Here is a 26278-nt window from a genome sequence, read left to right on the forward strand (position 1 = left end):
TACTCTGCTCTGTACGGATGTTTTGAGTCAGAATTGACCCAATGACTGCTTTTTTTAAATGTACAACAGAAAGAAAAACATGCCCTGTGACCTCCGTACTCTGACTTTAACATGGTCAGCTTTTTTTCCCTGAGTGTGGAATGGTGACTTTGAGCTCTTCACATATTGGTCATAAACCTGCAAGTCCTCCTCTGCATTTCTTTTAACTATTGCTTCTTTTGTATTACTTTCTTGCTAGTGCTTCTTCATGCACCATTTATTTTTCTCGTGTGGGATTTTCCATGAATGCTTACTGCTAATGAGCTTTTCATTTAGTGACTGACCATGGAGCGTCCCTCTCCTGCCCATGAAGACCTGGGTTCTCCTTGACTCCTTTGCTTGTATGTTTGAGAAATGGAAATTGAACTGAGCATTTGCAAACTCATCACAGAACCTTCCCTTGTTAGAATTTCCTTATCATGCCAGGGTTCACTGGCTAGTGTTTCCTAAAGTGATCATTTTATTTTTCTTACACTAGCTCCCAAAATGTACATATGCATGTGCTTAGGCCCCACCTTTGTTGCATTTCTCATACAAGCTGTTACCATTTGACCTTGTGCTTTTGTTTTGTAAGTTGCTTTGGAGTTATTTTCAGCTCATAGCCGCCTCATGTGTCCAGGGTAGAACTCTGTTGGGTTAGGAATGGTGTGGCCTCTCAGAACAGATTGATCTTGTTTTCTTTTGATTTCCTCATGCTTTTCCTGGGTGTTATATTACTTCAATCAGTCTAATAAATGCAAGAGTCTGAGGTAAGCAGTATTGTCTGAGAGTCCTGGTTTTTCCAGGACAAAGAGTTCCAGTTACCTGAATTGAATAGATTGTTTTCTTTGTCTCCTCTTCTTGCTATTCAGAAGATGTCTAGATCATCTCTGTAACTGATGACTGACAGAATACAAACTATCAGCATATGAACAGAAATGTAGTTGCCAGGCACTTAGTTGTAGGTAGACACATGGACCTGCATGCTGACTCGATTCAACAACTTACCATTTGAGCAATACTGAACATGGACTTAGTGGTTCATGACTTTCCTCAGCTGTATCCCATTGGAAGCAGCATCTACTTAAAAGAAACAAAAGGACTAAATGAACCAATGTGTCCAAATCTCTTTGGAAATGTAAGGTTTATTGGGGCGCAAAACAGAACCAAAGATCCAATTGGCAAAGTTTTAGAAGCAAGCTTTATGGAGAAGCTTGCGGGTGGGTTCAGCAACTCAGGGTATTGAGCTATTGAAGCCGCACCCTACAGGTGCCGAGGCAAAATTTTTATAAGCCAGAGAGAAAGCAGAGGGGTGGGGGATTCCTATTGTTAGCAGGTGCAGCTGGCGAGCTGCCTGGGGCACCTTGTGTTCTGGGTACGTTCCATGCTGACCGCAGTCGTTATTCTGGAAATGGTGTTCACTGAGGGAGGGGAAGGGCAGCAAAGGGTGAGTTTGAGAGCTAAGATAGAGGTGTTGGATTCAAAATGGAGTTCATCGTACCAAGACCAGGCAAGAAATTGCTTCCTAAATACATTTGACTGTTAAACTGTGTTCGGATACAAGGACTTACACACCAGGATTTGAGATTCATAGTTGCTGAATAAATGCAGTGTTTGATCATGAACATATTGTGTGAAAGAGGCCCTAGTGGTTCATTGGTTTAATCGATGGGCCGCTGGCCAGACCCTCTGTGGCTCCAGCATACCAGGCACATCAAGGGAGGCCAAGGAGGCTGCATGGGCCTGTGAAGATTTACAGACTTGGAAACACTATGAGCAGTTTCATTCCCTGTCAGAAGGTCAAAATGAGGTAGAATTTACTTGACAGCCCTACATCTTGTTTTGGTTCAGCATAAAGGAATGGGAAGGCTTTAAACATGTCACCTGATACATTGCTGTAGATGGGATTTTGAAAGGCTTCTTGGATCGACATTTCTTAACATGGTTGTAGCAGAATTGGAGAGTGACCGTGGCAGTTCATGTGACTTATAGCTAGTTGACGATGCCGTGAAATATTAGTATCCAAGTGTAGCCTCTTCTATGTTTTTTTTTTTTTTAGGTGGCTTCGTGTCCACTCCAATCCCCTAAAACCCTCTATATAACAAATCCACAGAAACTCATGAATAAAAGAGTGTTTTATATAAAGGTAAGTGCCCATCAAGAAAACATCCAAACCTAGTGCTGTCCAAGTCCACAAGTCCAGTATTAACCCATGTGTCCAATACCAATCCACAAATTCCTCCACCATGTCACAAAACAGACACAGCGATGCCAAGTGCAGGAGGAAAGCTGAATCAGTGCATGTGTAAACATCTCAGTGCTAGCAGGGGTCTCCACACGGGTGCTCCAGCACCCAGGGCTGCTTTGGGGTAATCCATTTGGCTCCTCCTCAGGGACAACTTGCAGGAAGTGAGGCTTGCGAGCTGAAGCAGGGAACTGGCTAATGCACCTGCACCCTGGTCCCACCATCAGAAAGCAAGAAACCCCGAGAACTAGTAAGGTGAGGCTCACCAAGCCACTTATCCCTCTGCCCTTCAATTAATCCCACATGTGTTTATCGGCCAGGTTGGTACAACTAACTAACTCAGTATGTTTTATGCTTCTATTTAGATTATTAATTCTTTTTTTACATTAATTGGTATATTGCAGTGCTTATTTTCTTATGGTAAGTCAACTGTAGGACAGATTTCAATTAATCATCATATGTAATTATTTTAATGTGTTGCCTGACTCAATTACCAATATTTTTGGTGAACTTTTTCATGTTCTTGAAAATTCATTATCAATATTGCTCTGAAGTTTTCTTGAAGTATCATTATCTCACCTTGTTAACAGGTTATTACTGGTCTCAGAAAATGTGAGTAAGTGTACTCTTATAACCATTGTTATGTTTCACCCAATAACTTGAACTTGGACAAGAAACATAAAAGTGTTTATTCATACTATGTGAATACTCTGGTGTCTAGTTGCTAGAGTCTTCAACCTTAATCTGTCTTACAGTTACCCTTTGGAATTTAATTTTGATTCAGTTGTTTATAGACCTTTTGAGCATCCTGAGACCCACTCAACTCTCAGATCACTTGATCTGACTAGATTCTCTGGTCTTGCAGCTGACTACTCAGTGTAGAGTGATAAATGATTTACACTAATCTTGACAAATAATCACTCACACCTGAGACTATGGATGGGCCATCTTAGAACCCAAGCCTAAAAGCTCTTTCCTACAGTGTGTGTTGTTGGCATCGTTGAACATTACCAAGAAAGCTTGGAATCCAGAATCTAGGCCAAGATGAGACAATGGTTGCTCAGTCATCCCTTTCATGGAGCCATCTTGTTCTTTTAAGCTTCTGCCCTCACCTTTGCTCTTGGCATCACCTATCTAACTACCCCTTGACATTCCTTGACTGTGGGCTGCAGTCTATCCCAAAGGCTTTAAAATTAGACATCCGTAAACACAAGAGCTTAAGAGAGTAGTAAATAAGGTTCCCCTGACTTGTTTTCTTATTTAGAATATCTCTGTCTTGGTCAAGGTACCTCTAGGATGTCCTATTTGTGTCCCTCTGTCTCTTGTTGTCCACCTCTAAAACAAGTTTCTCTACTTACCTCACTATTGTGCATAAATGGGCTACCCAATCATAGGGATTTCTTCACACACAATAGATATATTGTAAAGAGTACCCAGGGTATAAGGGGATTGGAGCAGGTTAAACTGGGATTACACTTGACTGGAGGGCATATATGAGCATGATTCTGCTTGATCACTTTAGCCAAATATGTCAAGGGTTATGGTCTGAGGTGCAGTAGAGGCTGGTAAAGAACATTCTTCATAAAATATTCTGTTCTTCAGTTAGATTGCTGGTGAAAAAAAGATATTTACCTTCAATGGAGCTTGAGAATTTTGAGGCCTTAAATACTTCCACTTTATTCTAAAAATAAATATTGTATATATAGGATGTGGATCCAAAGTTGATAATTATATTTGAGAAATTAGTAAAATTGCCCTGTAAAGATAGAGTGGGCTCTTGTTTAATGCAAACACCTCAGATTGGAGCAGGACTTTGATCCTCAGGTTGAGGGTGGTCACTATTTAGCACAAAAAGTGCAGGCTAACAACCTGACATGCCTTTCTTAACATTGCCTCCTCTTCTGTTTCAGAACAAAGATTTGCCACAGAGAAATATGGTCCAGTCTAGGGAGCTAGAAATCTGTTACTACTGTCTTGCACATTGAAGCATCACAAGGAAGGATTTCAACATCTGACTGGGTTGTTAACCAAAACCATTCACCTGACACCAAACAGGTTGAGCAACTCTGGAGTTCCTAGGGGCGTTGCTAGGTGGAGGAAATTGAGGGGAAGCAGAAGGGATCCGGGATTCCTGGGGTCTGAACCCAGGAAAAAGCCAGCGTACAAGGGCGCAGGCTGCCCCAATGCTCAGGGTCCAAGTTCTTTGTGCATGGCGCTGATGGATAGAATGCACTAGTTACATAACCGTTTAATAATTGTATTAGAACTTAAATTGTGAGCACTCTGATTTTCAAAAGGCTGGTGGCATAGTGGATACAGATTGGACAGCTAACTGCAAGGTCAGTGGTTCAGAATTACAAGTCACCCCTGGAGAGAAAGACAGGGTTTCTAATCTTATTAAGAGTTACAGTCTTGGAAATGCACAAAGGGCTGTTCCACCTTCTTTTAAAGGTCGCTATAATCAGAATCCATTTGGTGGCACTGAGCTGGGTTTTAGGTTTGCGTTGCTGATGACAGTGACAACTGTCCACTTGTTGCATCCCCACTTTGATTAAGCCTCCATTAATTTCTTTCTGATCATTAACCCAGAATGTAGATCATCTTCCCCTTGGGGAGAATGCCTTAGAAAATAGATTGCCTCCACTCCTCTCCATGCAGCCCCTTCCAAGGGCCTGCCTAGATGTATCCTTGATGGAGCTCACCTTACTGAGGACAGCACAGGGGCCATTGTCATGAGTCTAGCCTTGACTGCCTCAGTTTGAAGGCCCTGGGCCAGTCTTGTAATTTTTTCTTTCTAATAATGTGCAGGTCCAAATTATCCCATTCCTGCTGATACAGTACCACCTGTATCTGTGATGTATTGATCTGCCACCAGTCGTGATCTGTGTTCTGTGCCCTGTTATCCAGGGTCCCGACTGAATCCTCAATTGCATTTTTACCTCCTGCTACTGGCCTCCCTTATCCATACGAAGTGTGAGTCTTTTATTGTCTCTTAAAGTTTAATAAATCTCCTCCTTAATTTATATTTGACAAAGGGGTTACTTTTCTACTCTAACACACAATTTAGGATCAGAATGACTCAAGGTACAGTTCTTTGGGACAGCATCTTGACAGCCATCCCTGCAGGTGAGGTCAGGTTCTGCAACCCACTGGCTTCTGTCCTAAATGTGCAAATGTTACGAAGGTCTCTTAGTTCTGTGGATAAATGCTCACTCTGCACCTTAGCCTCACACCAAACACACTCAGCTCTCTGTAGGGTAGCAAATCTAATTCCCCAGATAAGTAATCATATGTACCTCACTTTTCGTACTAGCCTTCTGCCCAAAGGCACTCAACTCTTGTCCTGTGGCCTGGGAATTGCACTGCTCTGTCTCATCTCTTGGTTCTGCTGCCACCATGTCTGTGTTGCTGCTTCTCGCATGACTTTCTCTCTTGTGTCACAGCTCTGTCTTTGGGTTTGAAGCGTTTAAATGCAAGAATCTAGGATCCAAAGCCCCCTACTCCTGCCTCTTCTTTTTTGATGGAAGTGAGATCCCAATTTCTCTCTCTGAAATGACTCAATTAGTCCTAACACGATTTCCAATTTGACTAATCCTCAGGTTTGGTTTCAGACAGTTAATTTTCATAACCAAAAGGCACAAAGTTACAAATTTATTGTTGGGCAAGCTGTCCAATCCTCTTAAACAAACAAACAAAAAACAAAAAACCAAACTCACTGCCAACAAGTTAACACTGACCCATAGCGAGCCTGTATGACAGGGTAGAATAGCCCCCGTGGGTTTCCAAGACTGTAACTCTGTAGTGGAGTAAAAAGCCATGTCACTCGTGGGAGAAGGAAGCTCCATCCTGCTTTCAAGGAGAAATTGGTGGTTTTAAACTGCTGACATTGCTGTTACAGTCCAGCAGTCACCACTATGATGGGCTTCTTTCCTCGTTCACATTGGCAGGCGACTAACCCACACAAGTAATTTGGAAGAAGTTAAGGGGACATTGCTAGAAAGACTGTATACTTTGATAGGCCAACTGTCTAACTCAGTGATAATCAACTTTCCTAATGCCGCGAGCCTTTAATAAATTTCCTCATGTTGTGGTGACCCTACAATCATAAAATTACTTTCGTTGCTACTTTGTAACAGTAATTTTGCTACTATTATGGATCAGGCAACCCCTGTGAAAGGGTCATTCTACCCCCAAAGGGGTCTCTAACCATAAATTGAGAACCGTGATCTAACTGCATTAGGTAATAGCAAATAATACTACATTAACAACATTATCTGTATTGGGATGCAAAAGTTCACGATAGCTGCTTGTTTACCTTCAAGCCTTTAAGACCCCAGATACTATATTTCTTCATAGATGGGCACCATCAGCTTTCTTCACCACATTTAATTGTTCACCCTCTTTGTCTTCAATGGTTGTGTCCGGAATGTGAGCATCATAGAATGCCAATTTAATAGAAGAAAGTATTCTTGCATTGAGGAATTACTTGAGTGGAGGCTCAATGTACTTCTGCTACCTTAATACTAACACTATAAATTTATGCATATAGATCTATTTTCCGATCCTAATGTATAAATATATTTGCATATGCACATGCCTTTATCCAGACCTCTATAAATTCCTTTTGTTTCCCAGCTCTTTCCTCTATTTCCTTTGACTTCCCTCCTGTCTCACTATTATGCTCAGTCCCCACCAGGGTTTCAGCAATTCCTCTTAGTTACATTACCCTTGATCATGGCCTACTAGGGCCTCCTGAACACCGAATTGGATCGCTTGTTGTTCCCTTGTCCCTGGGTTTATTAACACCACTACCTTTCCCCCCACCTCCTCCTCTGCCATGTTCCTACGGAACTGTCGGTCCCATTGTTTTGTCCTCCAATTGTTCATCCAGCATATCTTATTTAGACAGACCTGCGGAAATAATAACATGCACAAAACAAGACAAAGCACAACCAAGCAACAGTATACAACAAAACAACAACAAACCTATCACAAAAACATAACAAGAAAGAAAAGCTTCTAGTTAGTTCAAGGATTGTTTGGCCTTTAGGAGTGTTTTGCAGTGCAGTCTGTAGGGGCACCACATCCTGGCCCCAAATTGCACTTTCAGCATTCCCTGGGGACCTTGTTGCTCCATCCCCTTGCTGTTGTGTTGCAGCCCCTTAATGTTTTGCCTCGATGTGGCGGGATCTGATCAGGTGCAATTCCCACACTTTGTCTCCGATGTTGTCCCCTGTAGGGCTATGGGTCGGTGAGGGACGTCATGTCTCATAGTGGGGCCAGCCATGTGAACATCTCTGTTGACTGGCTGCTCTAATTGGGAACACCAACCTCCTGGCCTGGTGGGCCATGATGTGCTCCACTCTCTCTTCCTTCCCCTTCATTTGCTCCCATGTGTTCCAATCAGATATATCCCTCTTCTGTAGCTGTAGATTCAGTGCCGTCATTTGAAATAAATGCTTCTGAGGGGCGGGTCAGGTGTCCAATTATTAGTTGGTGTTGGGACCGACCCCACAGACCTCTCCACTGGTTCCCTACTCCATGCTGACATGTTGCATTCACAACTTAGAGCACCGGGTTAAAGTCTGGTCCCTCTTTCCCGATGGAGACACAAACAATACCCTCCCCTTGGGTGGGTTAGTGCCCAGTGCCCCGACTACCCTTTTCTTTTTTATTATTTTTTCCTTTCACCACCCCCTTTTTAGTTGTCTACCATGTGTATCCCTGTATTTGGTCTGGTCCCTGCCGTATTACCTTGTCCTCACCCCAGGAATGTTTGTATACTGTAGCTTTTCCCTTTGTCCCTTTTGTCTGTTGTTGTTTTTTTTAAGCTTAGCTCAGCAGCCTTTGAAGTCTCTATCTTTAAGTCAATGCTATCTTGAGGTCTTTTTTGCCCTCTGGGTGAGGTTGTTCTGTGTGGTGGTCTCTTATGTATGCTTGGTGAGTGTTGCTCTTCTGCCCATACTGGGTCGGCAATGATCTTTTGTAGGGCTGGGTTTCTTCTAACACATTCTTTGAGTTTTTCCTTGTCTGGGAAGACTCTTACTTGTCCATCTCTCTTGATCGATAATTTGGCTGGGTAGAATATTCTTGGGTTTGCATTGTTTTCCTTCAACTTTTGGAATATCTTTCCACTCTCTCCTTTTCTTCATATTTTCTGCTGATAGGTCTGAGCATATTTTTAGTTGGGAACCTTTATATGTGATTGCTTCTTTTTCCCTAGCTGCTCTCATGATTTTCTACTTTTCCTCAATGTTGGATAATTTACCTATTATGTGCCTTGGTGACTTCTTTTTGGGATTTAGTCTAGCTGGTGTTCTTTCAGCCTCCAGAATGGTTGCCTGGTTTTCACTCATTATGCTGGGGAAGCTTTCCTCCAAGAATTCTCTCACTATTGTTTCAGAAGACTTCTTTGTTGTGTCTTCCTCTGGTAAGCCAATAATTCTAATATTGCTCCGCATCATACCATCTAGACATAGCTCTTAAGTTTTCTTCAGCTTCTCTGACGATCTTATTAGATTTTTGTTCGTGTTTGTTAAAGTCTGCTTGGCTGTCCTCCAAGTCACTGATGGGGATCTCTGATACCACCAGTCGCTTCTCAATGTCCGTCAGGCTGCTATTGGTTTTTGTTATCTACTCCCTAAGCTCCTGTATTTCCCTTTGGTTTATGGCTTTTAACTCTTCTATCATTTTACCCATTTTCTGTATTGTTTCCCTCATATCCTGTATGACTCCAAGTAGCATTCTGAAAATTTCTTTCTGTGGTAGCTCCATGTCTGCTTCTTCTCTGCATGTCATTATGTTTAGGATATCTTCTGCCATTGCCATTTGTTTCTCCCATTTTTTTGTTGAGGTCGTTGGGGAGGATGGCTGTCTGCGTTGTGTTGTTTTAGAGGGGCCAGGTACCATTTTCCAGGGAGACGGAGGGCACTGGCTCTCTGTGGGAGACTTGTAGGAGTGCTTCTTCAAACCCCCTGTAGCTTATTTCCCTATGGAATTAGCCTACCACTTTATCCTCCTGTGCCTTCCCTATCAGGGGAGTGATCCAGACTGCTCGTGGATTGCCTGCTTTGGTGTTGTGAAGGTTGGGCAGAAGTTTACTGCAGCAGCTTGGCGCATTGAGGATTGTTGGCCGAGCTACCGTAGGACCCCAGACACACAGGCAGGAAATCCCAATTAAGTAGAGCAGAGTATCCCCTGGTGGCGGTGTGCAGGGCCTTCCCCCACCCTGTGCTAGCTACTCAGGGTGGAACTCACATAGCTTGGGTTTTGCAGGCGTAAATGCCCTAGGGTAAGGTGAGTCCTCTGGAGGTTAGCAGTAGTGTGTGAGAGATCAAGAAAGCAACAAAGAGGAGAAAAAAAACAGTTAAAAGGCAAGCCCTCTGGGCCTGTGGGGGGTGGGGAGGGGAGATATAATGAAGAGATGGAAACAAAGCAACCATGTATCTGAGTTGCAGTCCCAGCCAGTGGAGCTACATAGGTTTAGTCCCTGCTCAGAGTAGGCAGCAGCAATCCATGGCTGTGTTGAGAAAAGACCCCTGGGCAGACCTCCGAGTCCGAGGTGCGGACAGAGAGGAGCCACAATAGTTCAGTCCCTGCCCCAAGGTGGGTGGTGGCAAACTGTGGCTGTGTTGAGACCAATCCGCCCTACAGGATCCAAATGCTCCCAGGCTCCAGCAGAGACAGTGGGAGGGTCCAAGTGAAGCCCCAACCGGCCTAGACAGAGGTAAGTCAAAAGCCCCCAGCCCCTCAAAACCCTGTGAGTCTGTGCCTACTTCTTATGATGCTCCTCCTGTGCTCCAGCAGTGTTGAATTTCCCTCTAAGCAACTCTCCTAGGCTGAATTCTGCAGAGTCCCTCTGGTCAATCTTTAGTTTATAATGGCTCTTTATATAGCCCATTTAACACATTTCCAAATGCTTTAATTAACATAAAGTTAATTAAACCTTTAATTAACATAAAGTTTCATTGACTTGTCATTCTCCTTGAGAGTCACACAGTTAGAAATGGATATTTTTGTATGCTGTGAGGTAGGGATACAACATTTTTGTTTCTTTTTTTTGACGATTTTATTTGATTACCCAATCTTTATTTGTTGTAAAGTCATATTTTATTCACATGTCTGAAAAATTATGAGTTTTCTATTTTGTTGCTCATGATAGAAGCATGCTTCCCATCATTCAATAAGGGCACCGTTAACAGTATTGAGAACTTTTTGTGTTAAGAAGGTGGAAAGAACAGTAACAGCATCTGGACCTACAGGTTATGTGTTACACTGTATTCTCCCATCAGCCTGCAGATGGTGCATCACCAGCAGCTTAGTGGAAGGTGGAATAAGTGCCTGGTTTTATTACTTTTGGAATGTCCTCATTAGAGATTGAAATTTGTGAGCATCATTAGAAGTGATCCAGATAAGACAAAAAGAACATCCCAGTTGCCAGCAGTGTCCTAAGGACCAAAGAAAATGACCAAGGCTCAGGTGATTCTGTTGTGTTTTATTCTTTTCTGTTTTTCTTATTGGAATTGAAGAAACCTGTATAATACTGATTCAGTTCATTGTCAAAGTGGAGATTTGAAATAGTAGAAGTTAGAGATAAACTTTGACTCTGACTTCAACATTTTGCTGGAGAAGATTAGGATATGTTGATCATAGGATTAACACTTTACTATTGACATTCAACATAATACATAACTGAGGATGCTTTGGATGACATCTTCCAACTCATAATTAATTATTCTATGGCCAGCTCCTGAGAATCATTGAAATTATATGCTATGCATAGTTTTTAGGGAGAAATAAAATCACTTCTTTAGGAGAGTTCACTATTCCATCTGATTTTTGTCTGATTAAGTTTCTTTAATGCTTCTTTCTGAAGGTGATGTGTTACATAGTCTCTCAAACAGCAGCATCCTCCTTAATGCATCTAAAATGGGCCTTGTAGCAATAGTGGTTTAAAAATAATTGACAGCGTCTCACCTCCTCTAACTATGGATGCAAGAGAGCATTAACCATCAATGAGGCAGAGCTTAAGCATACCTGTATGAGGCAGTGCTTAAACATACCTGTACCCTCCAGTTTTACAGTTATGACACCAGTATCTTTGCCACAGCCTGCTCCTACTCAGCTCATTAATTTTATGCAGTGGCCATGGACTAATTATAGTCCAGAGTCACAGGTACAAGTTTTTTTCGTAACAGTGTAATTTGGTATCAGAATCAATAGGCTACACATTGGCATTCATATTATAGGACCATGTAGGCACATTTGCTCCTCTTCAGGGAAGGCCTGTTTTCCCTGTCCCCTTTCAGACATTTTTCCTTCTAAACATAGGCTCATTTCTTAATTCTATCTTTATAGGCTCGTCTCAACTCCTTTGGGATATCCTCTTCTTCATAGTGCCTGCCTGTCCCACTATCTTGGCTGAAAAGCCCTTTCTGGACCTGTCCCATTGGCTCTGTCACTGTGTCCTTTCTGACATGGTCATAATCTCCATTGGTGCAGCTCATGACCCATGAATATTACAGTGCATTGTGCAGGAGCAGTAGGAGACCAGTCCCTATGAGGTAGAGGTTCAAGATGGTCCATGATTTGCTCTGCAGCATCTCACAAACTAAATAGCCATCAAGTAAATAAATTCCTCTTCAAGATGTAGAAGCTGGTGAGTACCAAATCTATATAGAGGTCTGGTATCAGTCTGGAGGGTTCTCCTCATTACTGTGTTTGCAAACACTGGTGAACCACATCATCAGGTCAGACAACAGTCCAGTGCCTCACAAAATGAAGTTGGTGAATGTGAGGGATCCAAATGGGAAGGTCAGACATAAAACTGTTGGCTCATGGAGTAGAGAAAGCTCTCAAGTCAGGTTACACAGGCAGCTCGTAGTTGCCATTCAAGGAAATGGCTCATGACTTTTTGGAAGCTGGAAAATCCCTAATCCATGAGTTCATTCTGAACTCTGTGGCTCAGGGGTTAACAAAACCAAATGTGTCTCACTCTCTCACCACACCATGCCTGCAGGCGGTTCTCTCTCTCCCTCTTGATATGATGGCTTCTTGGCTCAACCCAGCACCTTCCCTGCCTAGGCAAGATTAGGAGGGCTCCAGATGTCCACCCAATGGCAACAGAGCTACGATGGGCCCCTTGGAGAGCATGTGGTCAAAGATAGCAGGTTCAAGAGGACCTTGCAATTAAAGTTAAGGCAAAAGTGGCTGAGAAGAATTTGTCCTAATGTTGTCAAGAGTAGATTTTGCTAAGGTGCCCTTTAAGAACATAGAAAGTTGTTCTGCATTCAGGAAGGCAGATATTGCCTGTGAATATTCTGATTATGGTTCTGAGTTATAGCTTCTTGTTCCTGATCCCAAGTTGTACCTGGTTCATTAATAGACAACTTTGATCTATTCTGTAAAGTTTTATTTGGTAACAGAATGCAATTTAGTATCAGACAAAGAGTGGAGTGGAAGGAATGACTTGTGTGAGTATTGACCAAATATGTGGGAGAGCTGAGGTATGTTTGACGTCCCCCTTCTGAACTGTTACTGATACCTATTGCCACTGAAGGTACAGAGCGTCTTATAATGGTGATACTGCTAGAACTCCTCATTCCATTTCACAATGTACTGTAAACTTGTTTGTTAATATAAACAAGTATGTGTGAATATGAATCTACTCTATGTGAATATAAATCTGAGCTATATCTAGCTCATTCAGATAATTTCACTGGTACTCAAGATTCTAATTTTATGAGTGGGTGCATTATTTTGGAGCATGGTGGTCCCAGCACTCAAATGGTGATCCTCAGGAGTGACATTACAATTGGGGCAAATATTGAAGAGAGAGCAGACAGTGGGGAACAGGAGCTCCGCATCCCATGTCAGGACTGAGAAAGCGAATGTATTTTCTAATGAGTATATGTAATGGAGGTTACAGATCTTTCCATAAGGCATGCACATCATGCAATTAGCATATACGTAGTCAATGAGTAATATCATAAGCGGGTAACATAATAAACAAGCAAGATGGTGAGGCACCATCTTGACCTAGTGCTAGGTGACTTCAAACCTGCCCTGAGCCCTCCCCAGGCATTTGCTACATTTATGATGGGTTGGCTACAGAACCTGATTGATCTACAGATAACCTTCAGGCATAGTGAAGTAACCAGCCACAGAAATGGTTCATCTACTATGGTAACTCCTTTAAGACTGCTCCTTAATGGAGAGCTATTGTTGGGGAAGCACATTATTTGACCTGGATAATGTATATATGAAAACATTCCTTTCTCAGAACAATGGAGATCTTTCTGAAAACAGGGCTAGTTTTCCATGCCCATGGTTGCCAATGTCGAAATAAGGTCAAATACTTACTACCAAGTTCTCAGTTTACTACACATTATGGAACGTACAGTTTCCATTACTGTTTTGCTTTCTTTACTGTAAGATATTTTTTAAAATTTTTCAAATGAAAAATACATCATTAAATAGACTCCACTTACTACAGGAATCACTGACATTCAATGATGTAGCTGTAAAGTTCACCCTGGAGGAATGGCAGCTCCTGAACCCTGCTCAGAAGACCCTATATCAGGATGTGATGTTGGAGAACTATCGCAACCTCGTTTCCATTGGTGAGGAGAATTCTCAAGTCATTGACCTTGTCCCTGGCTTTTCCTATCTTATGTGTAAAATCTTTGCAGTGTCTGTTGTGTTCTCAAGAAGGTAGATTCTCATTGCATTCTCTGGTCCTAAGTTAATGGGTAAGGTCTTCTGTCCTTGAGAGAACACCCTTTATTTTGTTCCTCTGAACATGAATTTCCTAGAACTACAACATTCTTCAGGCTTTACAAACTTTAGGCTAATTTTGGTGTGTCTAAGATTCTGTAATTTCTCACACACGTTATCTAGTTGACATTGAGAAGGTTTCTCTCAACTCCAACAAGGAGAACTTTGGTCGGTATTAGAAACAAGGTATAGTGCAATTTTTCAGGGGTATGGTTAAAATACCTTTAGGGGAATTGGCTGGCTGAGTTGATTCAACTGGCAGAAGGCCTTACATGCATAGTAGGTATCGGAAAATGCATAAAAGTGTGTGCTTCTTCGAATGTGAGAGCTCACTTTTCCTAGAAGTTGAGAGAAGTACTTCTGTAGCTCTCATGAGATTAGATTTCCAGTCATTTGATTTATACTATTGTATGTTTGCTTCCATAATTTTCTTTCTTTAAGATTCTCAAAACTTCCCCTCTTTTTTTTTAATTTATTTTATTTTATTTTATTTTAATTTTAACAATTTATTGGGGCTCATACAATTCTTTTCACAGTTCATATATATACATACATCAATTGTATAAAGCACGTCTGTACAGTCTTTGCCCTAATCATTTTTTTCTCTTTTCTTCTTTTACATTTTATTAGGGACTCATACAACTCTTACCACAATCCATACATATACATACATCAATTGTATAAAGCACATCCATACATTCCCTGCCCCAATCATTCTCAAGGCATTTGCTCTCCACTTAAGCCCCTTGCATCAGGTCCTCTTTTTTTTCCCCTCCTCCCTCCCCCTTCCCCCCTCCCTCATATGCCCTTGGTAATTTATACATCGTTGTTTTGTCATATCTTGCCCTATCCGGAGTCTCCCTTCCCCCCTTCTCTGCTGTCCCTCTCCCAGGGAAGAGGTCACATGTGGATCCTTGTAATCAGTTCCCCCTTTCCAACCCACTCACCCTCCACTCTCCCAGCATCGTCCCTCACGCCCTTGGTCCTGAAGGTATCATCCACCCTGGATTCCCTGTACCTCCAACCCTCGTATGCACCAGTGTACAGCCTCTGTCCTATCCAGCCCTGCAAGGTAGAATTCGGATCATGGTAGTTGGGGGGAGGAAGCATCCAGGATCCAGGGGAAAGCTGTGTTCTTCATCGATACTACCTCACACCCTAATTAACCCATCTCCTCTCCTAAACCCCTCTATGAGGGGATCTCCATTGGTCGACACTTGGGCCTTGGGTCTCCACTCTGCACTTCCCCCTTCATTTAATATGATATATATATACATATATATACATACATATATACATATACACATATATACACATACATACACACACTTATATCTTTTTTTTTTTTTTGCATGATGCCTTATACCTGGTCCCTTGGGCACCTCGTGATCGCACTGGCCGGTGTGCTTCTTCCATGTGGGCTTATTTGCTTCTGAGCTAGATGGCCGCTTGTTCACCTTCAAGCCTTTAAGACCCCAGACACTATCTCTTTTGATAGCCGGGCACCATCAGCTTTCTTCACCACATTTGCATATGCACCCATATGTCTTCAGCGATCCTATCATGGAGGTGTGCAGTCAATGATATGATTTTTTGTTCTTTGATGCCTGGTAACTGATCCCTTTGGGACCACTCGCTCACTCAGGCTGGTGTTCTGTTCTTTGTCAGTGGTTTGTTTTTGTTGTTTTGTTGTCTGGTTGTATACTGTTGCTTTGTTTTCCTCTGTCTAGTTTTCGTGCATGTTAGTGACTCCACAGGTCTGTCTGAATAGGACAGGCTGGATGAACTATCTGGAGGAAAAACAACGGGACCGACAGTTTTGGGGGGACTTGGGGTGGGGGGGTAGGGGGGGGTAAGGAAGTGGTGTTAACAAACCCAGGGACAAGGGAAAAACATGGGACCCCAAATGGTAGAGAAGGGGGAGTGGCAGGCCTGGTGGGAAATGATCAAGGGTAAGGTTGCTTAGAGAAGAGGTATACTCTAGCCCAGGTGGCGATGAAGCATGGTAGTAGGGCAGGAGGAAAGTCAAGGGAGATGGAGGAAAGAGCTAGGAGTCAAAGGGCATTCATGGAGGTCTAGACAAAGACATGTACATGCAAATATATATAGGAGGATGGGGAAATAGATCTATGTGTCTATATTTATAGGTCAAGTATTAAGGTGGCGGAAGGACCTTGGGCCTCTACTCAAACACTCCCTCAATGCACGAATACCTTCTTTTATTAAATTGGAACTCTATGATGCTCACTCTCCCGACACAACGGCTGGAGCCAAAGTGGGTGAACAAGTAAATGTGGTGAAGAAAGCTGATGGTGCCCGGCTATCAAAAGAGATAGTGACTGGGGTCTTAAAGGCTTGAAGATAAACAAGCGGCCATCTAGCTCAGAAGCAACAAAGTCCACATGGAAGAACTTCCCCTCTTTTATATGCTTCTACCTTACTATGAAAATCCATCTTGCAAGCTTCTCTCCAGAGAACTCTGAATTTGTAACTGTCCTCTGAATACAGCACATTTCTCCCCTACTAAGTGAGAATGGATTGCCCTTTGCAGTATGCAGCACTATCTTGGATCTTGAACTCCCACCATAAACGGGTCTCCTTTGTGCTTCCTTAGCTTTCCCTAAAGGTTTTGGTGTCCATTTTTTCATTTGTTCTCTTGTCCCTTTAAAGTTTTGTTCATTCTGGTGAAATAAGTTCTTTCTGTTTTCTAATAGAGATGGTCAAATTGCCTTCTCTGTTGGAATTCTTTAATGGACGTAGTTCTCTATAATTTACTCCTTTTGGTGAACCACATTTATAACTTCTGTTATTTTCAGGTATCTAAAATCATCTTTCTAGCAAGAAAAATCTTATCAGTTTAGGATATATTTTCGCATTGTACCTCCAATTTTTTTCTACTTGTAAGTTTTTTTTAAAATTCGTATGTTTCCCCAATAATTTTGTAAGTGCAAAGGGCATTTTTAATATCCCACATTCATGTTTTTTATTAAATGTATGTCTGCTATATATTCCTTACTATACAGTATGCCTTCCTTAGGCCCACCCCTTCTTCTTAACAGGTCCAATGCCTGAAAAATGACCTTTGGTGCTTTTAAAGAGCAGTTTGGCTGTATGTTCCAACAGATATTTTTTGTTGTTATTCATATAATGCACAGTATATTTCAATATTGTCCTCTCATTTTCTGTCTATTCAACATTGTTCTCTCTCGTTTTCTGTCTTTTGAGTAGTCTTTCTGTTTCCATATGTGCAATGCTGTCCTTGGTGTCATCCTACAACTCACCTTGTTTCAGTCATTAGTCTTCAGACATCAGTCTTGCCTTGTTTTGACTAATGAGCTTCTCCATCATTTCATTCAATAGATGTGGTTGATTTGATTTTTGTTTGTTCCATTCAGAAAGCTGCATGTGTTCAGTTTCCATTTCTGTTGTTTAATAAGGAATTTTCTGTAAAGTCATCATTGGTCTCAAAATTTTATCAGTAAACTAATGTGTCATTTCTGTCGGTAAGGCCACATTTTGCAATTACTAATACTGTTCCCAAATTTTACAATCATCAGTGTACATGATTGTATGGTTGATCAATGTCAGCCTACAAAAGTTATGTGACATTTTCTATATATACATATACATTTATATATGTATATATATATTTAAATTTTATTGGGAGATCTTAAAGATATCACAACATTCCACAGTTTAGTCACATCCAGCAGTGCTGTACAATTGCTACCACAGTTTCAAAACATTTTCTTCTTAAATTCTTTGATATTCGCTCCGCTTTATCCCCTCTTTCCCCCACGCTCAATTTATTTATTGTGGAAAACAAAATCTGGATCAAAGTGCAAGCAGCCTTATCTCTATATTCCTGACCACAGGGCTTGGACAACCAGTACTAATGTTAGAAGAAAACCTCCACAGCCCCAAGGATAAAGCTAGAGCTGATAATGCACAATCTCCAGATAGAGTTTTCACTATAACTGCCCTCCAGTAAGATGCTAGTATACAGCCACTACAGGTGCCTTTCTTCTTGCTACTCAGCTAAAAGATGCCTAGTTTTAAAAGCAATCAGATTCCCCTTATCACTATCACTCAAGGAATGAACTATCCCTTTGTCTCTTAAATGCCCCCTGGATGGGTTCTAAGGGATGGTTGTGTAATTGAAGAGCAGATATAGAAAGGCTTTGTATTATTTCACCAATTATATAGTCTCAGGGCATGCAGCCACCTCCTGCACACACACACACACACACACATACCCCTACACCTACAGACACCTACCTATATAACAAGGTAGGCAGTATCTTTACCCTGTAGGTCCCTGAAGTAATTTGGGTGAGTAATTTAAGACCAGTTCTGAGGCGAGGGCAGGTGAAGGGGAGAAACTGGCCTCTGATCAGGGAGAACAATAACAACATTTCTGCTCTTGTAGTTAAAGCTGGTGGCAGATAGTAATGATGCTTGTATGAGGCATCATTAAGGAAGCATGATAATGAGAGGATATTCTGAGTATGATTTTTCATTAGGAGAATGTGACTGGGAGTCTTCCCTAACTTACAAATGTGAATGCCTTGCTCCAACCAGATACCGGGCCTTGCAATCTTCTTTAATTCTGAGAATAAAGAATCGGTCTGCATCCATTCCCTTCTTGGTCTTAAGTTTCCCACAGCCTGATACTTATCAAGAAGTGTTTTAAAAGAGTTCAACATATGCCCACATTTCCACTTGTCCGTTCTGTTGTGCCTGTGCCTTTTGGAGGCGTGCACACTTGGCTCCTATATGAACTCACTGTTAAATGACCTTGCTATCTTATTCCATCATCGGAGATGAAGCCACTCTACCCTGTTTTGCTGTCTGCTTTATCTTCCTTAATTGCACACGCTACTCCTATGAGCCCTTTAGACTGTGGGGATGGATCCCATGCTTCATGTTTGCTTAAACAGTTGGTGCACAAATGTAATAACAATTGTAGTAACTGGTCTTACTTGCAAGCATATGAGTATTAAAGCATCCACTGACGGAATGGTACTTCAGGGAAGATCTTGCAGTGTACTTTTTGATGATGAATATGATGCCAGTCTTCTTTAATTTGTCAGCCTTAGCCTTATAAACCACTTGATTATCTGATTAAAAATAGCCAACTCCAGTCTATTTAGTTGAATAACTCATATATTATCAATTTTTAAACACTGCATTTTGTTTGGACAACTTGAAATTTTTTCTTGATACAATTTCATATATTCCAACTTCCAATTATTAGAGGATGTTTGTAGCTATTTCTTTTCTCATTTTTTGTCATGGCATGTCAACCACTGAGGGTCCCCAGAGCTCCCCTCCATCCACATCATTACCGTTGACTGTAATTTGAGGATTTAGTACTTCTTCAGTGTTATCCCATTGACATTACATCTCAAGGGTTCATGTTCCAGAAGTAGATAGATCACCAGGTATTCCTCCCAGCCCCTATTTCTGGAGATTCCACTAATCCCTGTGCACCATGGGTGATCCTGCTTGTATTTGAAATACTGGGTGGCAGTGCTTCTGGCATCACAGAAACATGCAAGCCACCACAGGACAACACTGAAAGATGAGTGTTGTGAGCTAGAATACAGGCTCCATAAACATAAAGAATGTTTCTGTACCATAATACCTTTCATTTATACCTGTGAATGTTGTTTTCTCCCAAGTTGAACATTCTGCATTTTTCACATTCCCAACTTTATGTAGTACTCAGTTGTCTTTCAGTAAAGATTGATGGAGTGAATATATCTGACCTCTACCAACTGGAAATATCAAGCCTTAGCACCCCTGCAGTCTACTGATCTCCGTGTCTTCCTTGTATTATGTTTGATGAATATTTTCAAGTAGCTCTTTAAGCAAATACCAAGTCGGTGTTAATTCATCACTTTCATATCCAACTTTTTCTACAATAACTTTTTATCATTTGGATTGTTATGAAATTGTATTTCTTCAGTGGGCAATAAACATTAATCATAGCTTTTATTTATATTCATATATCAGGGATATCACTAAAGATCAACTTTGTTTCAATGCATACTTTTAATATGTCCATTGTAAAGATGTTGAAAAGAGTCAATGTTCTTTCCTTTTATAGAAATCCAGAAAGATGACGATCATTTGCTTGAGCACTTGCAATGTGAAAGATGCATGGACAGAACGGAATGGTGCTATAAATGTAATACTTTGGAAAGTACTGTTTCCCAGCACAAACACAATTTTCTTCCAAAGGAAAATTATGAGATGTTTGGCTTACATGAAAAAATTGTAAAATTTGATTTAATCATTCCAGAATCAAATCAGAACAGAAGCAACAAAATACACAAGTCAGGTGTGCTCAGTGAAGATGAGAAAACTTTTCTCCACATTGAACAAGAGCAATTTTGTACTGAAATGAAATTCCCTGAGTGTGAACCACCCAGGCTCATGAAGTCACAATGCATTCAGCATCAGGAGTCTGATGAAATTGAGAAAACAAACACAGGCGATAAATGTGGGACAACCTCCATTGAGGACTCTGTGCTCTATGAGCAGCAGATTATTGATATATTAGATAATACCTATGAATGCAGTCAATGTGGGCAAAAATTCAAGAAAGCATTCAAACTCAATGCACATTATCAAAGAAGTCATGAAGGACAAAAAATAGGAACATCCTTGCAATGTGGGAAAAGTTTTCACAATGTATCATATCTCAAGGGACATCAGGAACCTCATGTGGCAGGATTGTCCTTTGTATGCAGTGAATGTGGGAAAGGCTTCACCAGGAAGAGTGATCTCACTGCTCATCAGCAAATTCATACTGGAGAGAAATCCCATGTATGTGGTCAATGTGGAAAAGCCTTTCTCAGGAAGGATGGTCTGACTGCTCATCAGCGAATTCATACTGGAGAGAAACCACATGTATGTGGTGAATGTGGAAAAGCCTTTATCTGGAAAAATGGTTTCACTGTTCATCAACGAACTCATACTGGAGAGAAACCCCATGTATATGTTGAATGTGGAATAACATTTATCAGCAAGAGTAACCTTACTGTTCATCAGCGAACTCATACTGGAGAGAAACCCCATGCATGTGGTGAATGTGGCAGAGCCTTTATGAAGAAGACTGCTCTCACAGTTCATCAGCGAACTCATACTGGAGAGAAACCCCATGTATGTGGTGAATGTGGAAAAGCCTTTATCGGGAAGACTGCTCTCACTGTCCATCAGCGAACTCATACTGGAGAGAAACCGCATGTATGTGGTGAATGTGGGAAAACTTTTATCCTGAAGAAAAGGCTTATTATTCATCAGCGAATTCATATTGGAGAGAAATCTCATGTATGTGGTCAATGTGGAAAAGCCTTTCTCAGGAAGGATGGTCTCACTGCTCATCAGCGAATTCATACTGGAGAGAAACCCCATGTATGTGGTGAATGTGGAAAAGCCTTTGTCTGGAAGAATGCTTTCACTGTTCATCAACGAACTCATACTGGAGAGAAACCCCATGTATGTGGTGAATGTGGGAAAACTTTTATCAGCAAGAGTAGCCTTACTGTGCATCAGAGAACTCATACTGGAGAGAAACCCCATGTATGTGGTGAATGTGGAAAAGCCTTTATCCAGAAGACTGTTCTCACTGTTCATCAGCGAACTCATACTGGAGAGAAACCCTATGTATGTGGTGAATGTGGAAAAACTTTTATCAGCAAGAGTAAGCTTAGTGTGCATTGGCGAACTCATACTGGAGAGAAACCCTATGTATGTGGTGAATGTGGAAAAATTTTTATCAGCAAGAGTAATCTTACTGTGCATCGGCGAACTCATACTGGAGAGAAACCCCATGTATGTGGTGAATGTGGAAAAACTTTTATCAGCAAGAGTAAGCTTAGTGTGCATTGGCGAACTCATACTGGAGAGAAACCCTATGTATGTGGTGAATGTGGAAAAACTTTTATCAGCAAGAGTAATCTTACTGTGCATCGGCGAACTCATACTGGAGAGAAACCCCATGTATGTGGTGAATGTGGAAAAGCCTTTATCCAGAAGACTGTTCTCACTGTTCATCAGCGAACTCATACTGGTGAGAAACCCTATGTATGTGGTGAATGTGGAAAAACTTTTATCAGCAAGAGTAAGCTTAGTGTGCATCGGCGAACTCATACTGGAGAGAAACCCTATGTATGTGGTGAATGTGGAAAAACTTTTATCAGCAAGAGTAATCTTACTGTGCATCGGCGAACTCATACTGGAGAGAAACCCCATGTATGTGGTGAATGTGGCAAAGCCTTTATCTGGAAGAATGCGCTCACTGTTCATCAGCGAACTCATACTGGAGAAAAATCCCATGTATGTGCTCAATGTGGAAAAGCCTTTCTCAGGAAGGATGTTCTCAGTGTTCATCAGCGAACTCATACTGGCGATGAACCCCATATATGTAGTGAATGTGGCAAACACTTCATTCATAAAGGAAACCTCAAAACTCATCTAGAAATTCACAGGAGAAAATCCCTATGTATGTGGTGAGTGTGGTAAAGCTTTCAGCCAGATGTGATGCCTTACAGCACATCAGAGATTTCACAAAGGAAAAAAGCCCTTTGCATGAAATAAATGTGGAAAATCTTATATGTGTAAATCTGAGTTCGATGAACATGAGAAAATTCCCCACAAGAAAAACTTTCATTGGAGTTAGTGTAAAAAATGTTTCAAAACCGAGGAAGAGGTGTTACAGTTTGGCCTGGACCAAGCATAGGAACAGACAATTGTGACTTATGGGGACCCATGTTAAGCACTGCTGACATGACCCACCTTTGTGGGGAGTGGATCTTCCAGACTTCTACAGGGTACATGGGTACCTCATTGCTCTTCCAGCTTTCAGTGGCAAGAGAGTGAAACCTGGTGTTTCCGGATCACAGCTATACCAAGCAGTAGAATGCCAACCCTGATTCTACTTGAGCCTTCCCCACCTGCCTGCTCTTTGATGTATGGGAACAATTAATCCAGAGAATGAATGGACCACAACAAACCTCAGCCTCCACAACCCTGAAACCAGAAGAACTAGATGGTGTTCAGCTTCCACTGCTAATTACTCTGAAAGGGATCACAAAAGAGGGTCCCTGAATCGAGTGGGAGAAGAAAGTGGAACAAAACCAAAATGATAAAATAGATCAGGCTTACTGGTCTGAAGGAGATCTGGAATCCACAGATTATGGCCTTTAGTGGCCATTCACTCTTGGCCCTGCACTCACTCCTCTGCTTCAGCTTTCAGCCGAATAATATACAGGCTTGGAGGGGAAGAATAACATCAAAGAATAACATACACATCCTGGAAGATGAACTGTACAAAATCAAAGGAACAGCAGTTGCTTATGGATAAAAACTGTGGAATAAGAAGGAACAGGAAAGAAGGATGAATAATATAAAAACTAAGGGAGGGCAGAAGTGGGAAGAAGGCCGATATATCTCGGGGAACACAGTCAATGTATGAATTGTTGAATTGAAAACCAATTTACTCTGTAATGTTTCAAATCATAAAAAAATGAAGAGTTCATGCCTCATCAATGATTTCATGTAGGACAGTTACCATGTAGCCGTAATGTAACAAAGTTTAACAAACTTTTACCTGTGTTTCTAAATTTTCTTGATATAAACACAAAATTGACAAGCCTTAAATTCAGTCAAGATGGGAAACTCCACAGGAAGTCATATGGCACCACATACCAGTGATCTCATGCAGAAGGAAAGCTCTGGCAATATAGTGACTTTGCAAATACCCTCTTTCGTTTCTCTCAGCGTGTCAGTAAACTACATTAGGATTTTAACCAATGTAGTTCAAGTTGTAGGTTAAAATTCGAAATACTTTGTTATTGTTTTGTTTTTCTGACTGTATGACTAAGAGATGGCATGGAGGAAAAGATCCCCTTCCAGATCTTATCTAGTCGTGATTGAAAAGCTCAGCACATGAATGGAGCCTTTCTTCCAAGATGGCTTTGCCTTAAGTCTGGCATGCTGTCCTGGCTGTAAGCTAGGAATACATACAGGGTTGAGGGCCAAGGCCTTGACCTAAAACTTGGATCTCTCTTTTGGACTGAGATTCTGCCCAACATGATCCCCGAGTGTCTCTTGAAGCTCATGAGATAAAGAAAGTGAAAGCTATATAAAAAGTTATAGATTTTCATTTAAATTAAAATTATGAAATAAAATTATTTAGGCTAATATGGTCTACAACAATGGTTCTCAACTTGTGGGTCACAACCCATTTAGGGTTTGAACGACCCTTTCACAGGGTTCTCCCGATTCATAACAGTAGCAAAATTACAGTTATGAAGTAGCAAGAAAGACAACATAAACTGTGTTAAAGGTTCACGGCATTAGGCAGGTTGAGAACCACTGCTCTAAGCGATCTATAATTACAATGCAATTCTGAACAAGATCCCAGCATCTTTCTTTAAGGACATGGAAATTACTCATGATGTTTAAAAAAACAATCAAATAGACCCAGGATAAACAAGGTTGGAACAAGCATTAAAGGACCCATGGGCCTTTGAATCTGCTGTGACCCACTGCATCTCCCTGTCACTGACCTGCTGGGAGACCCACCACCATCAGGGGGAGGAAGAGAAGAGAGGCAGACATTTCTGTATCAAAGGCTCCCGGACTCAGAAGGCTCTGGAATCCTGATTGCAGGGCGGTGATGGTGGTCTCATTAAGTAAGAAACCACAACAGGCATTTGCTGAGGAATGATCCTGGCTGGTATAAGAGGTGGGGTCTATGAACAGTGTGCTAATGCACAGGCACCACAGCTCCACAAAAAAGTCTCTCCAGAGCTGGTTTTTGAAACAAGTTGGATCACAGAGTGGATCAAGTTGGATCACAGAGTGATGTGACCCACAAGTATGCCTTGAATTAGTAAGCTCCACAAGAAAGTGTCTCCAGAGCTGGTTGTTGAAACAAGTTGGATGACAGAGATGGGAGTGATGTGACCCACAGGCAAGCCTTGAATAAGTAAGCTCCTTAGATTCCATTATTTGCAATTAGAAAATTATGAGTTCCAGTGCAGCATTATGGTTTGATTTGAACATATGCATCCACTAATTCATGAACTAATTTATTCTTTGTGGGATCTGAGAGCTATGAACACATCAAACATTCTTCTGCACTGAGGGAAAACCAATAAAGCAAGCAACTGAGCTAGGAAACGAACAAGCTCTTCCTCCAAAAACAAACCCACTGTGATTGCATCTCTTCTGAGTCATTGGAACCTTAGAAGACTGATGAGAACTGCTCATTAGGTTTTCTCTGACTGTAGTTATGTATAGCAATAAACGTCATCCTACTCGGGGAACCGTTGACTGGTATGAATCCCTGACCTTGAGGTGAGCAAACAAATCTTATCCCACAGCACCACCACAGCCCTTTATATCTATGCACCAACAAGGCCATATTACAGGGTTTCCTAAATGTCACTTATAGAAGCCAAGTCATAATTTTTAGTATTATATGAATATGAATAAGGAAGGCCATAAAAATAATGACCTTTGACTTATGGTTTTGAAAAATAATGATGAAAATACCGTGGGACAACCTTTCAATAAAAGAAATGTTTGAGTGAAATTCAGCCAGAGTTCCTTACAATCAAGGACAGTGAGACATTGTTTCATGCAACGTTATCATGATCCCAGTCCCTTGAGAAAGACATCCTCATGAAAAAGTAGGGGATCAATGAAGAAGCTACATCATGAGATGGATTGGCACAGTGGTGTAACAATGGGCTCAGGAGGCATTATTTTGTTCTGTTGCAAATTGAATCACTTAGAATTGGAATGGACTTTGGCATTAGCAACATCAAAAACAAATCAAAGCACACAAGATTCTTCTCAGGTTGAGTAACAATGCCGGGGGAAAGGGTAGATGTTTTATGTGGGGAAACCCACCTAACAAAGGGAAATTTGTAACAGAACACACTCTCTTGATCATTGCCCATATGTTGAAGCTCACTGTGTCTTGGCTAATTGGTGGTTGAAAATGTCAACATTTATAGAATTTTAAGGTTGTTTGGGTGCAGGATGGTTGTTAGATGCTCCATGAAAGAGAAGAACTGGCTGAAAAGGATTTTCTTTTCCATAATACTCATGGGAAAAAGTAATCATGTCTTTAACAAACTGAATCAAATTGAATCAATTTTAACAAATTGAACTGCCATCCTTTTGGCTAAAGTTGAGCATTTAATCATTGTACCACAT

General features: G+C 41.3%; 1 protein-coding gene across 1 annotated transcript; it reads left to right on the plus strand.

Annotated features, from left to right (window-relative positions):
* Window positions 1-1045: 1045 nt before the first annotated feature.
* LOC142430491 (uncharacterized) lies at window positions 1046-24175 on the plus strand. The gene is made up of 4 exons (XM_075535576.1): window positions 1046-1156; window positions 20588-21341; window positions 21426-22384; window positions 24128-24175. The coding sequence occupies exons 1-4, from the start codon at window positions 1046-1048 to the stop codon at window positions 24173-24175; spliced, it is 1872 nt and encodes a 623-aa protein (XP_075391691.1).
* Window positions 24176-26278: the final 2103 nt, after the last annotated feature.

This window comes from Tenrec ecaudatus, chromosome 17, assembly GCF_050624435.1.
Source record: "Tenrec ecaudatus isolate mTenEca1 chromosome 17, mTenEca1.hap1, whole genome shotgun sequence".
NCBI lineage: Eukaryota > Metazoa > Chordata > Mammalia > Afrosoricida > Tenrecidae > Tenrec > Tenrec ecaudatus.

Bases quoted from the DNA above. Each gene is read 5' to 3' on its own strand.
- LOC142430491 (XM_075535576.1), top strand. From the start codon at position 1,046: ATGGACTTAGTGGTTCATGACTTTCCTCAGCTGTATCCCATTGGAAGC. The intron at 1,157-20,587 runs GTAAGGTTTATT...CTCTATGAGCAG, and splicing joins GTCCAAATCTCTTTGGAAAT to CAGATTATTGATATATTAGA. The intron at 21,342-21,425 runs TTCATCAGCGAA...ATGGTCTCACTG, and splicing joins CCTGAAGAAAAGGCTTATTA to CTCATCAGCGAATTCATACT.